At 43.7% G+C, this 13,335-nt stretch overlaps 1 protein-coding gene across 1 annotated transcript in view; it reads right to left on the bottom strand.

Annotated features, from left to right (window-relative positions):
* CSMD2 (CUB and Sushi multiple domains 2) overlaps window positions 1–13,335 on the bottom strand; it is a 677,437-nt gene that overhangs the window by 607,772 nt on the left and 56,330 nt on the right. Inside the window, exon 2 of the mRNA XM_065930495.1 lies at window positions 3,701–3,917. Coding sequence (XP_065786567.1) covers window positions 3,701–3,917 — 217 coding nt within the window. The remainder of the gene's footprint in view (window positions 1–3,700; window positions 3,918–13,335) is intronic.

The following is a 13,335-nucleotide window of genomic DNA, read 5'->3' as shown; positions in this document are numbered from 1 at the left end:
GAAGCTAGGAAAAAGAGACAGACACCCACGTGCTGCAAACTCTAAGGAATTCCTACAAGATGTAGTGCCGGTGAGACCTAAGAAAAGGCTCACTAGCTCACTAGACAAGACGGTGACAGAGAAACACAGCTTAAAATGTGTTCTCAAGAAGTACCTTTATCCATTAGTGGGATAAAAATCAGACACAAGGCAAAGAAAACTTGTGCTTAAAGATGGAGAAACGGAAAAGATAGTAAGGAAGTTTAAAAACAGAAGTATTAGATATTATACAAGAACAAATAAAACAGTTATCAACAAAAAGTGTGAGTGAATTAAACTTTTCTGTTAAAGAATAAAAATTCTTATGAAAGATTTAAAAACAAAAATCTAAGAGATACGTAAAACAATGATATAGAAATATTAAAATAGAGGAATTGGCAGATGGCTGATAAATGCAAACCTAAAATAAAACAAGTGGCAATACTTGTATCACAGTAGAATTTAAGGCAAAAAGGGGGGATAAATATAACTTTTATATTGGGAGAATTATAATTGACTCTGAATATCTGCTACTTAAAAATACTGACATGCCAAAGAGTATACATCAAAATATATAAACTTAGAAATAAATAATCAAAATAAAAACAGAAATAAAAGGAGAAACTGATTTAAAAAAAACAGTGAAAATGTTAAGAGAATCAGTTGCACTTAGGCAATAAATAAGAAATCAGAAAAATTAAGCAATATTAATAACATGAATTTCTTCAGCCTTCCACCATAGAATACCATAGAATACATGTTCCTTTCAAATACTCAGAATGTTTACCTAAAATGATCTTATACTGAGAGAAAAAAGTAAAAAATTCTCTAAAATAGAAACCATAATCTGAACATAAAGCAGTATAATTTGATAATAACTTAAGTATAAAAATATTACTTGGAAATTTTGACGGGAAAAAAAACCCTAGAGTCAAGGAAGGAACAAAACTGCAATTAGAGACTATTTCTAAAATAACAACTATCCATCAAAATTTATAGAATATGGTCAAAGTTGTGCTTAGGGAAAAATGTCTCTTAATGGTTTTAATATCAGACAAGAAGTAACGGAACTAATTCAATGCACGAAAACAACAAAAGAGCAACACCAGCCTAAGGTAAGTGGGAGAGAAAGATGAAGAAAGATAAAAGCAGAAATCAATAAGTTGGGCAATAGGAAAGGAATAAAATTGATAGCCCTAGAGTTGGAACTTTAAAAAGACCAATAAAATAGGCAAACTTCTGGCAAGACTAATTGAGTAAAAAAGAAGAAAATGCAAATGTACAAACCAGATGCAAGAATGGGGGTATGATCCCATATAGTGTGGAGGGAGAAAAGTTGTCTGAGGCTGCTGCTGCTAAGTCACTTCAGTCGTGTCTGACTCTATGCGACCCCATAGATGGCAGCCCACCAGGCTCCCCCGTCCCTGGGATTCTCCAGGCAAGAACACTGGAGTGGGTTGCCATTTCCTTCTCCAATGCATGAAAGTGAAAAGTGAAAGTGAAGTCGCTCAGTCGTGTCCGACTCTTAGCGTCCCCATGGACTGCAGCCCACCAGGCTCCTCCGTCCATGGGATTTTCCAGGCAAGAGTACTGGAGTGGGGTGCCATAACCTTCTCCAGAAAAGTTGTCTAGGAAAACCATATACAGTGATAGTGTGGAGGGAGAAAAGTTGTCTAGGAAAACTATATGCAGTGAAAATGAACCAAAGCGAGCACAGGAGGATGACAACACGGATGAGGAGCCAGGGCAGGGATGACCTCGTGAAGGTACCAAGGTACCCCAGGAGCCTCCTCCTCAATCATGCTGGTTGGTCAGAGGACTGTGCCCTGGCTGGAAACAAATCCAGGTCCTTGCCAGGACCGCCCCTAGGTCCTGGAAACCCCTACCCTTCCCTGCCAGAGTCATCCCCACCTCTGGGGGTCTTCTACACTTCATTCGCAGAGCCAGAGAACCCAAATGTCAGAAAATAGAGCTTTGATCACCCACGAGTGCATCCTGTTTTAAGAGTAAAGAAAGCTGGAGGAACTTCAGGATGCTGAATCTGCCTTCAGCCATTTGTATACCAAGCAACCACTCCATTGGCCTGATTGGATTTTCTTCTTTTTTAACTTTTTAATATTTATTTGTTTTTATTTATTTGTTTGGCTGCACTGGGTCTTAGTTGCAGCATGCAGGATCTCCAGCTGTGGCATGTGGGATCTTGGTCCCCAACCAGGGATCAAACCCAGATCTCCTGCACTGGGAGGGCAGAGTCTTAGCCACTGAACTGCCAGGGAAATTCCCGATCTGACCATCTTTCAAACCTTCCCTGAGAGTCTGTGGGTGCCCCACCGATGGGATCACCTGAGCTCAGCATCCAATAGTCCAGGCTCCCGGTTTGCAGCTCCGTCCAGTCCCAGTCTTCTAATTCTATATCTCCAGCCCCACCCGATGTCCTTGAACTCTAAACTCACACATTCAAGTCCAGGCCTACCTACCCTTTGCCCCCGACCCCTGCGATCAGCAGGTAACCTCCACAAAGACAGAGGCTTTGCTTTGCCCACGGCTGTGTCCCCAGCACTAGGGCCAGTGCCTGGAACATGGTAGGTGCTCATGAAATATTTGTGGAATGAATGAGTGGAGAGGACGCCAGTCTCTTCACCCAAGTTCAGCGAACACATACTGTGTGCTAACCCCTGTGGAATGTCAAGGGCGGATGGACAAGCCTGGTCTCACCAGAAAGGACCCTGAGTCAGGGGAGCCCCCGAGGCCCACCCCTGTGGCAGGCCTGGTGGCCTCACCTCTGCACTGCCCTGAGAGGGCTGGGAGTGAGCAAGAGGGCTGGCACTGTCCTGGGGATGCTGCCTGTGACTCTTCTCCAAGAGCATCTTAAACAAAGCCTTGAGGTTAGGGACTTGGCAGGGAACCTCGCATCCTTGCACTTCCAATTAGCATCCTGACCTCCCCGGGGCTTGGCTGGCATGCCATTGATTCTCTGTCTCCCTGGGAGCCCATGTCCTTTGGGCAGAAGCAGGAGGAGTCTTGTGAGGGAGCACGGCTGGCCACCAGGTCAACGAAACCTGGAAAGCTATGACTGTGGGGCCTCGACCTCTGTGCCACCAAAGTCTGCTCTTTCTGCAGAGGTGGTACTCTCCCTCCCTGTCTCCCTCCTTGATGTGAACTCTCCCCTCGGGAACCAGCTCAGGAGTACCAGAAAGCGGTCTCGTCCTCACCATAGTTTTCTCTTCCATCACCTGTGATTGGGTCTAAAAAAGTGGGAACTTCTTAAATTCTCCATTCTATACCCAGAGTCAAAGTTACACAAATCCAAGGCCATTTCCAACAAAGTATTGATGGTTTTCCAACACAGGATGCAAGACACAGTCGCTACTGGCCTTCAACTCATAACTGCTGGGTCCAAGGGATGTATGTCTTGCATATGCATGCAAAATCAGTTTCAACAGGAAGACTTGAATTGCTCTCTATGTTTTCTATCTAGTCTTCCCAAATGCCCTACTCATCCATCTGCCTATTGGGAACCTCTAAGTGGGAGAAAGGAACTGGGGACTATAAAGAAAGAGAAATTGAGGGCAGGCCTCATAAGAACAGAGGTCTTTGTTGACTACCGTTCACCCTGCCTGGTTCTTCCCCCGTCAGCTTGGCTCAGGCCCAGCTGTTGGCCACGGGCAGGAGGGGGTGGTACCTGGTTCGCAGGTTCTCTGGCTGGGGTGGCCCATCAAACACGGACAGGACGTCAAAGTCCTCCTCCAGGGCAAAGGACTGGAACACAAGCTGGATCCGGTGCTGGTCCTCTGCGGTGATGGTCCACGTGCAGTTGGCGTAATTGGGGTAGCCATACGGGAACCCCGGGCTCTCCACGGTGCCATTGGGGCCGTGCAGTTGGAAGGTGCAGTTCTGGCCTGGGAGAGAGAAAGGGAGCCGTTCAGTATGGCCAGAGGAACTCTGAGACTCTGCCAGAGGGATGGGCGCAACGTGTTAGATGATCATGAAACCCCCTTTCCAGGTGCTCCCTCCAGATCAGTCCATGCTCGCCGCAGAGGGAGGGGAGTGGGGTGACTGACCCCGAGTGCAAGCTAGCTTGTACTGTGCCCTGTCCAGCTGACAAAATGAGCATTGCTGGACTCAAGCCCCAGAACGGTTCTGTGAGGCAGGAAACAAGGCTCAGAGAGTCTGAACTAAAAGCCAGCAGACCAGACAGAACTTCCTCTTTACAACACTAAATGCCAGAAAGATGATTTCAAATGTTCTCCATTTTCCATGGTCCTTTGACCCTCCAGTCCCTCCGCTCAGCTCCCACCCTCTCTTCCCATCTCCACAGAAAATAAAAACCATCAGTGGGGATCCCGTTTTCTTCCCGATTCCACCCCACCCATCCAGCCCACCCCATGTGGTCTTTCTGCCTCCTGCAGATGAACCAGCCCTCCTTCCATCTAAAGACATTCTCCTAGTGCCCTTTGCATCCTAGCTCTCCCTAATCTTCACGAACCTTATGTATGCTTCTCTCTCAAGTATATTACATGTGTTCAGTTTTCTCCTCTCCACCGGAACTTCCCTGTTTCAAATGTGCTCAAGAATCTGCAACTAAGAAAGCAACTCCCCATTCCGCTCCTCTTCTCCCTCCAGCCTTGTCTCTCTCTTCTCCGTCACAGCCTAATTTTTAGGAAACGCAATCTGTCTATTCTTTCTGTCTCCATTTCCTTCCTATCTTCTGATCCTATTGAACCACCCGAACAGATCCACTAAAGTCACCGATGGGTCCAGAGGATACTCTTTAGTCCTCATTTCAACGGACCTCTCTCTCAGCTGCCTCTAACACTGTGGCTCACCCCTCCCTCCTGGAAATGCCCCTCTCAGACCAAAGCATCTCAGACTACACGGAGCATGAGCAGCGCCTGGGGGGCCTGGCTCATGAGGGTTTGGATGCGGAGCTCATCTACCTGGAGCCCTGGTGATGCAATGACGCTTTGAACAGTGTGGTCTCCAGCTTCCGCCCACATCACTCACTTGCCATCCTCGCCCCCACCGAGCTTTCTCCGGCTCCTTTCCAGGGTCCGTGTTGGGGTCTCTCCTCCTTTCTGTCTGTTCTAGAGGATTTTCCCTCTTGTGCACTGATGACTCACAGCTTCACACTCCATGTCAGACCTCCCTCTGAGCTCCAGACCTGACGTCTCCTTTGGGAGATGCAGGCTCGTGATGTCCTCCACCCACCCTTTCCTGACGCTTTCCTCTTCCTCACAGCCCCATGGACAACCTATCGCCCTGTCTCTATCTCCATTTCCCTTGACCCCACAGCATCTCTCCCCTAGACCGCCATAATAACCACCTCCTAACTGGTCAACCACATGTACCCTGGTTCAACATTTACACTACAGCTGGGGACATCTTTTCGAAAGAGAAATCAAATCAGGTCACCTCCCCTTCCCCTCACCAACATCAAACCTCTCATAACTCATCACTGTTCTTCAGTAAAGAAAAATTACTTGTAGCCCTATGAGGGTCTCTGCATGGTTTGACCCTTAATGACCTCTTAGCCTTGTATCCACTAGCTTTCCAGCCAAATCCCACCCCTCTAAAGAACTTGAATAGATATTTTTCCAAAGAAGATATGTATACAGAAGGCCAACAGGTACTTGAAAAGATGCTCAACATCACTAGTCATTAAGGAAATGCAAATTGAAACCACAATGACGTATCACTTCATACCTGTTAGAATGACCATCATCAAAAAGATAAAAGATGACAAATACTGGCAGGGACATAGAGAAAAGAAAGCCTGTGTGCACTGTTGGTGGGAATGTAAATTGGTACAGCCACTACGGAAAACAGTATGAAGGATCCTCAAAAAATTAAGATTAGAACTACCACATGAGGCAGCAATTCCACTTCTGGGAATACATCCAAATGTATCAAAAGCACTAACTCGAGAAGATATCTGTACCTCCACGTTCATAGAAGCATTACTTACAATAAAAAAGACATGGAAACAATCTAAATGTCCATCGATGGAAGAATGGATAAATCATTTGTGAGATATACACAGAGGAATATTCAGTTCAGTTCAGTTCAGTCCAGTCGCTCAGTCATGTCCGACTCTTTGCCCCCATGAGTATGCAGCACTCCAAGCCTCCCTGTCCATCACCAGCTCCCGGAGTTTACCCAAAGTCATGTCCACTGAGTCAGTGATGCCATCCAACCATCTCATCCTCTGTGGAGGAATATTACTCAGCCATTAAAATAAGGAAATGCTAACATTTGCAACAACATGAATGGACCTTGAAGGCATTATACTAAATGAAGTAAGTCAGAAAGAAAAAGATACATACTGTATGCTATTACTTATATGTGGAATCTAAAGAAACAAACAAACCCCTCCAAAAAACAAATTCATAGGAAAACAGATTAGACTTGTGGTTATCAGAGGCATGGGGTGGGGAAGGGAAATTGTAGGAAGGTGGTCAAAAAGCACAAACTTCTGCTTATAAAATAAATAACTACAAGGGATGTGATGTACAACAGGATGACTATGCTAACACTGCTGTAAGATATACAGGTAAATTGTTAAAAGAGTAGATCCTAAGAGTTCTCATCACAAAGAGAACAGCTCTTTATTTCCCCTTTCTTGTTTTCTCCTTTTCTTGTTATTCTGTATGAGAAAATGGACATTAGCTGAACTTATGTGGTAATGATTTCACAACATACATCTATCAAATCATCATGCCACATGCCTTAAATGTACATGGTGGTATGTCTCAATTATATTCTCAACACATCTGGCAGAAAACAAACGCTCCACCCTTCCCAGTCCTTTGCACTGACCACACTCTCACCGCTCAGCCACAGGACCTTTGCATATGCTGTCCTCTCTTCCTAGAATACTCTTCCCCTCCTCCCTGGCATATTTTCTTTCAGCTCCCAGTCAAGGGTCTCTCCTTGACTAGTTCAAACCCTCTATGATATGCTTTCCTGACACCACCACCTCTTCTTGGCAGCACTTATCACAGAAGCAAAGCCCATGCTCCCATGTGACACATTCATAAGTATCCGTCTCCTTGCCAGGCTGTAAGCTTCATAAGACAGACCTTACTTGAGTTTTCCCATATTTGAATCCATACCCCAAGCTCGGTGCCAGACACATGTTAAGTTCTCAATAATTTAATATGGTGATTGTATTTAGTGAGTGTTTGGTTAGACACTCCTCTGAGAACTTTACACATACTAACTTGTTTAATCCTCACAACAGTCCTAGAAGGTAGATACTGTACATATCATCTCCATTTTACAGATGAAGAACTAAAGCAAAGAGAAATGAAAGAAGGGAGCCCAAGTCACCCCATTACTCAGAGACGGGATTTAAATGTCAGCAGTCCACTCCAGGTCCACTGTCTCAAATACTGAGTTAATGAAAAAGTTCATTTGGATTTTTCTATAACATGAAAAACCCAAACAAACTTTTTGGCCAATCCAATATAATGCTGATAAATTAACTCAACACTAATTTTTTTTAAAGGCCACTTTAGGGATTAACTAACAAAGGGCAGTTAATCTCTAAAATGACTTTAATATTGAAAAATCTCTTTTAATACAAAAGAGGGATAACACAAAGTATCTCATTTTAAAGGGGGAAAAAAAGCAAAAGTCTTCTGAATAAATGCTAAATGAACATTTAATAAAATTAGACATGTAACCCTGATTAAAGTAAGCATTTAGAAGTAGGAGAAAGGCTACTTCCTTAGCATTACAGAGCATCCATTTTAAAATAATAACCTACATCCTACTTACAGTGAAACATCTGAGTAAGATCAGGAATGAGATAAAAATGCTACTATCACCTCCGAGATTTCATGCCTTATTAGAAGAGCTAATCCATATGAGGCAAGAAAAAGAAATGAAAAAAGAGCAAGCAAAAATATGGCTTGCAGATGATGTATTAATATACCCAGAAAACCCAGGAGAATCAATTAGAAAGCTATTAGAACTAATAAAAAATTTCAATAAAGTAGCCAAACACAAAATAAGTGAACGAAATCAATGACATTTCCATATGTCAGTGACAGATAAAAAATAAAGAAACAAGGTCTTATTTATGATAACTACAAAATGCATATAGTGAATGGAAATAAACTTAAATGGGCAGTCCCTGTACAAAAATAACTTTTAGAGAAGGACAAAAAAAATTTGAATAATTGGAGAGACATATGTAATCTTGAGTGGAAGACTAACTTCTGAAAGGTTAATTTGGAATATTAACCTTTTGAAAAGTTAATTTATAAGCTTAATGCAATTTTGATCAAAAGCCCAATGACCTGCTTTAAATTTAGTAAAAAAAAGATACCTAAGTTTAACTGGAAGAAATAGACAGTCACAGACAATGGATATTTTTTGAAAAGGTATAAAAAAGCAGTATTCTCATTCTACAAGATACTAAACAGAATCACCAAATGATGCTTATGAAAATAGCGTGAAGGTGGCCCAAGAGTGGACAGGCAGAACATGTAATGGCATTATAGGAATAGCCTTAAATAGACATAGAAATTAAAATATGTATAAGACAGCATTAAAAATCAATGAGAAAAGAAAATCATTTTACAAGGTCAACTAATTAAATGTTTGAGAAAAGAATTAAGTTATCTCAATTCATACCATATAGCAAACTAAGTTTTTTTTTTAAAAAAAAGTAAAAAACTAATTAGAAGGAAATGTGCACAAATAATTATCTGACTGATTTTTCTGAATGTAAGAGCTGTGGAAGATACTACAAGATTGATAGTTTATACAAAAAGTATGTGTAGGTCAAAAATAGAAACAAAAGCAAAAGCCACAGAAAAAGACAGAAAAGTAATATATTTAATACAGAAAGAACTATTACTAACTAACCAGCAGAAAAACAACAAGCACTGTAGTTGAAAAGTTGGATAGGGTCTTGAATAAGTTAGTTTGCAAGGAAGACATAAGCGGCCCAGAAACCAGAAAAATATTCAGCTCCAATAATAATGAAATAAAGCTCCTAGCTCTGCAACTTTCCCTTGGTTCACGTTCCTGAATTTCACCCCACGGGCACCAGATCTACTCGGCTCACCCCTCTAAAACCTGTCTGTGATGTCCTTGCACTACGTCACTCATTCATTCATTCCTCTAGGTTAGACCCTGTGATGGGTCATGGGGCCTGGATCACAAACCAAACATAAGCAAATACTTTCACGTGGCAGTACTGTGCTACAAGGGTGCACAGAACGGTCCTCGAGTATAGACCCCACAGGGGTCACACGTTGAGGACCACCCTCATTTGTGTCCCAGACAACCACTGAAACCATCCTTCACTACTATCCCCAGCATCCCACTCAGACCTGTGTGGGTCTACAGTTTCTAGTTCAGAATTTGCATATGATCAACACGTCCTGTGGCGGAGAAAGAAATCGGGGGTTGGGGGGAGAGGTTCAGAACAGAGCCCGTGGGAACACTTTTCATGCATGGGGACAAGAGAGGTGACAGAGTGGGAGGCAGGGGGGCAGGCAGAATGGTGGGACGAGAACCAGAGGGCAGGCCTAGATAGAAAGAAGGTGACTCAGTATATGGAGCATCGCAGAGAAACTGAGGTGAGGGTCTGGGAGGAGGTCACTCGGTTTGATGTCTAAATGGTCCCTCTGGAAGTACGGATGCTGAGAGTGGGCGCTCTGTCTTGGTTTCTGCTGCACCCCCCAGTGCCTAGAATTCAATAAGCATTTGCTGAATGGGTACATGAATTTCAGCAAAGACAGGTGGCAGGTGACACAAGGGACAGAGGCTAGACTGTAATAAGTAAAGGCAAGACCAGCTGGTGAGAAGGCAGGGGCCATTACATTTAAACAACAATGTATAATAATGTATGTACGTGTTAGTTGCTCAGTCATCTCTGACTCTTTGCGAACCCATAGACCATAGCTCATCAAACTCCTCTGTCCATAGAATTCTTCAGGCAAGAACATTGGAGTGGGGAGCCATTCCCCTTCTCCAGAGCATCTTCCCTACCCCAGGGATCAAACCCAGGTCTCCTGCACTGCAGGCAGATTCTTTACTGTCTGAGGCACCAGGGAAGCCCCATACCTTTTGCTCATTATAGAAAACTTGGAAACTAGAGACAGGGATTTAAAAAGAGGAAACATCACCATCTCACCTTCCTCTCAGAGGCAACTGTTGTTAATATTTTCTTTCTTTTGCTAGATTTTTCCATGCATATTTCACATCATTGAGATAGTACTGTATATTTAATTCTGTGGGCTCTTTTTTTCAGTGAATTATTCTTCAATCTTTAGTTACAGAAGTCAGTGTCACTTGTAATATGCATGGCTATGCATAAATGCAACACCAAGATATGTGAAGACAAAAAGGCCCCCAATCGCTCTCCTTTCTACCCACCCCAAAGCTACCAAAGTTAACAGGCAGGTAACTCTCTCTACAACCTTCTCATCCCTCATGCAAACAAATGGACACATTCCGAGAGAATTTTTATTATTTTGTTTTAAAAACGAAATCGTAGTTGTGTTCATTTCTCTGCAACCTGCTTTCTCATTTAACAATACATCGGGGACATCTTCCAGGTCAGTAGATCCGTATCTAACTGATTTTTTATATAAATGTGTAATATTCCACAGCCTGGATGTATCTCAATATATTCAACCACTCCCCTGCTGATGGCCATTCAGGTCATTTCTCGGTTTTCTTTTGCAACAATTCAGTAAACATTATAACATGAGCTTTTCCCCCAAGATATTGAATCTGTTCACCAACAGCATTTTAAATGGATGTGCCACATTCCAGTATATAGTTATACTAGAATTTACTCAACCATTCTCCTAGTCTCAAACACTGAAATTGTTTCTGGATAATTTTTTCCATTATAAATAAGACCTGGTCTCTTAGTAAAATCTGGTGACAGCATGCTGGTCAGTGCAGTGGAAAATGCTTTTCCATGGCCAGAGTCCCAGAACGAATGTTCACTTATGCGGTAACTGCATCCAGCTTCGGTTTCAGGGATGGGGGTTGTCATCCATAGGAGACAGGCTGACTTCTGTGGCAGGCGCTTCTGGAGCTGGTTAGACAGGGCTGGAAGCCAGACTCATTTGGAAGTTTCCCTGGAGTTAAACATTGGTTAGTGAGCTGACAAAGTTATAACCCACAGTGGCGACTCCAGATGGATAGGCTAGTAGAGTGGGAGGGCATGGCAAAAGGGCCTTCACGTCTAGAAGATGCTGAACTTCATCCAAGGAAAGGACTACATCTTCTTCACTCCTGGTGACCTGCTCTAGAGACAGGACCACTGCTATGGACTTTCATCCAAGGAGATCATGCTTCTCTTTCTCAGCAAGAAGCATGGGTTGCCTTCTCCCAACCCTACCTCCTCCTAGTCAACGCAGCTACCAGACATAGCCAAGACCTGCTTGGGCTTCAAGGACAATCCTGGAGAACATGCATTTGTTTTTGGACAACTTCCCTAGATAGATGCACAGACTGCCAAAAATGCAGGTTCCCGGGTCAAAGGGTAGGAATATTTCTGCGGCTTTAGCTGTGGATCACACAAATACTTTCAAGAATGCATGCACTAATTATGTTTTGGTTTTTTAAATTAAAGTATTTATTTATATTATCACAACAAGCTCTGTTAAATTTAACCCTTTCATTTTTATTTTATTTATTTTTGGCCACTCTAGGCAGCCTGTGGGGGCTTTCCAGGTGGTGCTAGTGGTAAAGAATCTGCCTGCCAGTGCAGGAGACACAAGAGATGCAGCTTCCATTCCTGAGTCTGAAAGATCCCCTGGAGAAGGAAATGGCAACCCACTCCCATATTCTTGCCTGGGAAATTCCATGGATAGAGGAGCATGGCAAGCTACAGTCCATGGGGCCACAAAGAGTCAAACAAGACTGACCTCTCTCACACACACACACACACACACACAGCATGTGGGATCAGGAGACAACCACTGAACTACCACACACACACACACACACACACACACACACACACACACAGCATGTGGGATTAGTTCCCAGACCAAGGATCCAATCCCCGCATTGGAAGCAAGGAGACAACCACTGAACTACCAAGAAAGTCCCCACCAATGATGTTTTTAACAGCCATGTCTAGGCAAGCCTGTCTTACTATATGTTTACCAACATTGTGTATTATCTCACCGAAAAGTTTTTGCCTACTTGATAGATGCCAAAAGATGCTCTCTTGTCCTATTCAGCATCTATCTCCTTATCATTCAGACTCAACATCCTTCCAACTTTCCTCAGTAAATTTAATTCTTCCCTTGAGGAATCAAAGCACCTGTGGTGTGCTTTTCTGCTTCATTTAGATTTTTCACGTAGAATAAAATGTTTGATTTCTATGAGCACTCACATTTATCTGTCTTTTCCTTGGTAATGTGTTTTTCTTTACTGACATTTAGAAAGGTTTCTCTCTGGCTTCTCATTCTATGCAGCATAAAAGCCAAAGTCCTCGCCACAACTCAAAAGCCCTACCTGAAGGGCCACCCGGCTACCCGTTGACCTGCCCTCCTATCTCTCATCCCTCTGTGCTGGTGCTCAGCCATGCCGCCTAAGCCCATCTCATGCCATCCTGGGACCCTGCATCTGCTCGACCTTTAGCCCAGGAAGCTTTTCCCCAAGAGCCATGTGACCCGCTCGCTCACTTCCTGAGTCAAGTGTTACCTCCCAGAACCCACCCCTCCTCCTCTCAAACCAGCGCTCCAGGTTCCTGCTTCATTTTTTCCACAGCACTGAGCATCCTCTGGCATCTAATTTCCTGTTTATTTTCAGGAACCCCTCACTCCAGCAAAACACCACCTTTATTAGAGAGGGGAGCGACTTTGTTCCTACTTTCTCTCTCAGGCTCCCAGACCTGTAGCTGGCCCACAGCTGATGCTCAGAGAAGAGTTTTTGGTTGACTGACCGATTCATGCAAATTAATTGTCCACCCAGCTCTCTGTGCTTGGAATGCTGTCTAGTTCTCTCATCCAGCTGACTCCAGGCACTCTAAGACTCACTACCTCCTCCAGGAGGCCCTCCTGGAGCTCTCAAGATAATGGCAAGCATTCTTCCTTTGGTTGCTTATCCTTAGTGAATGAATTAGAACCACAGTGTCCAACTTTCTGGCACCAGGGACTGGTTTCATGGAAGATCATTTTTCCACAGACCAGGGTGGGGGGTGGTTTCAGGCCGACTCGAGTGCATGACATTTATTATGCCGCCACTGATCCGACAAGAGGTGGAGCTCAGGCGGTAATGCGAGAGACGGGAGCTGCTGTAAGTACAGAGAAAGCTTCCTTCTCTCGCCTGTTG

This window comes from Muntiacus reevesi, chromosome 1 (assembly GCF_963930625.1).
Source record: "Muntiacus reevesi chromosome 1, mMunRee1.1, whole genome shotgun sequence".
In the NCBI taxonomy this organism is placed as follows: Eukaryota; Metazoa; Chordata; class Mammalia; order Artiodactyla; family Cervidae; genus Muntiacus; species Muntiacus reevesi.
This window is presented reverse-complemented; position numbering and strand designations above follow the sequence as displayed.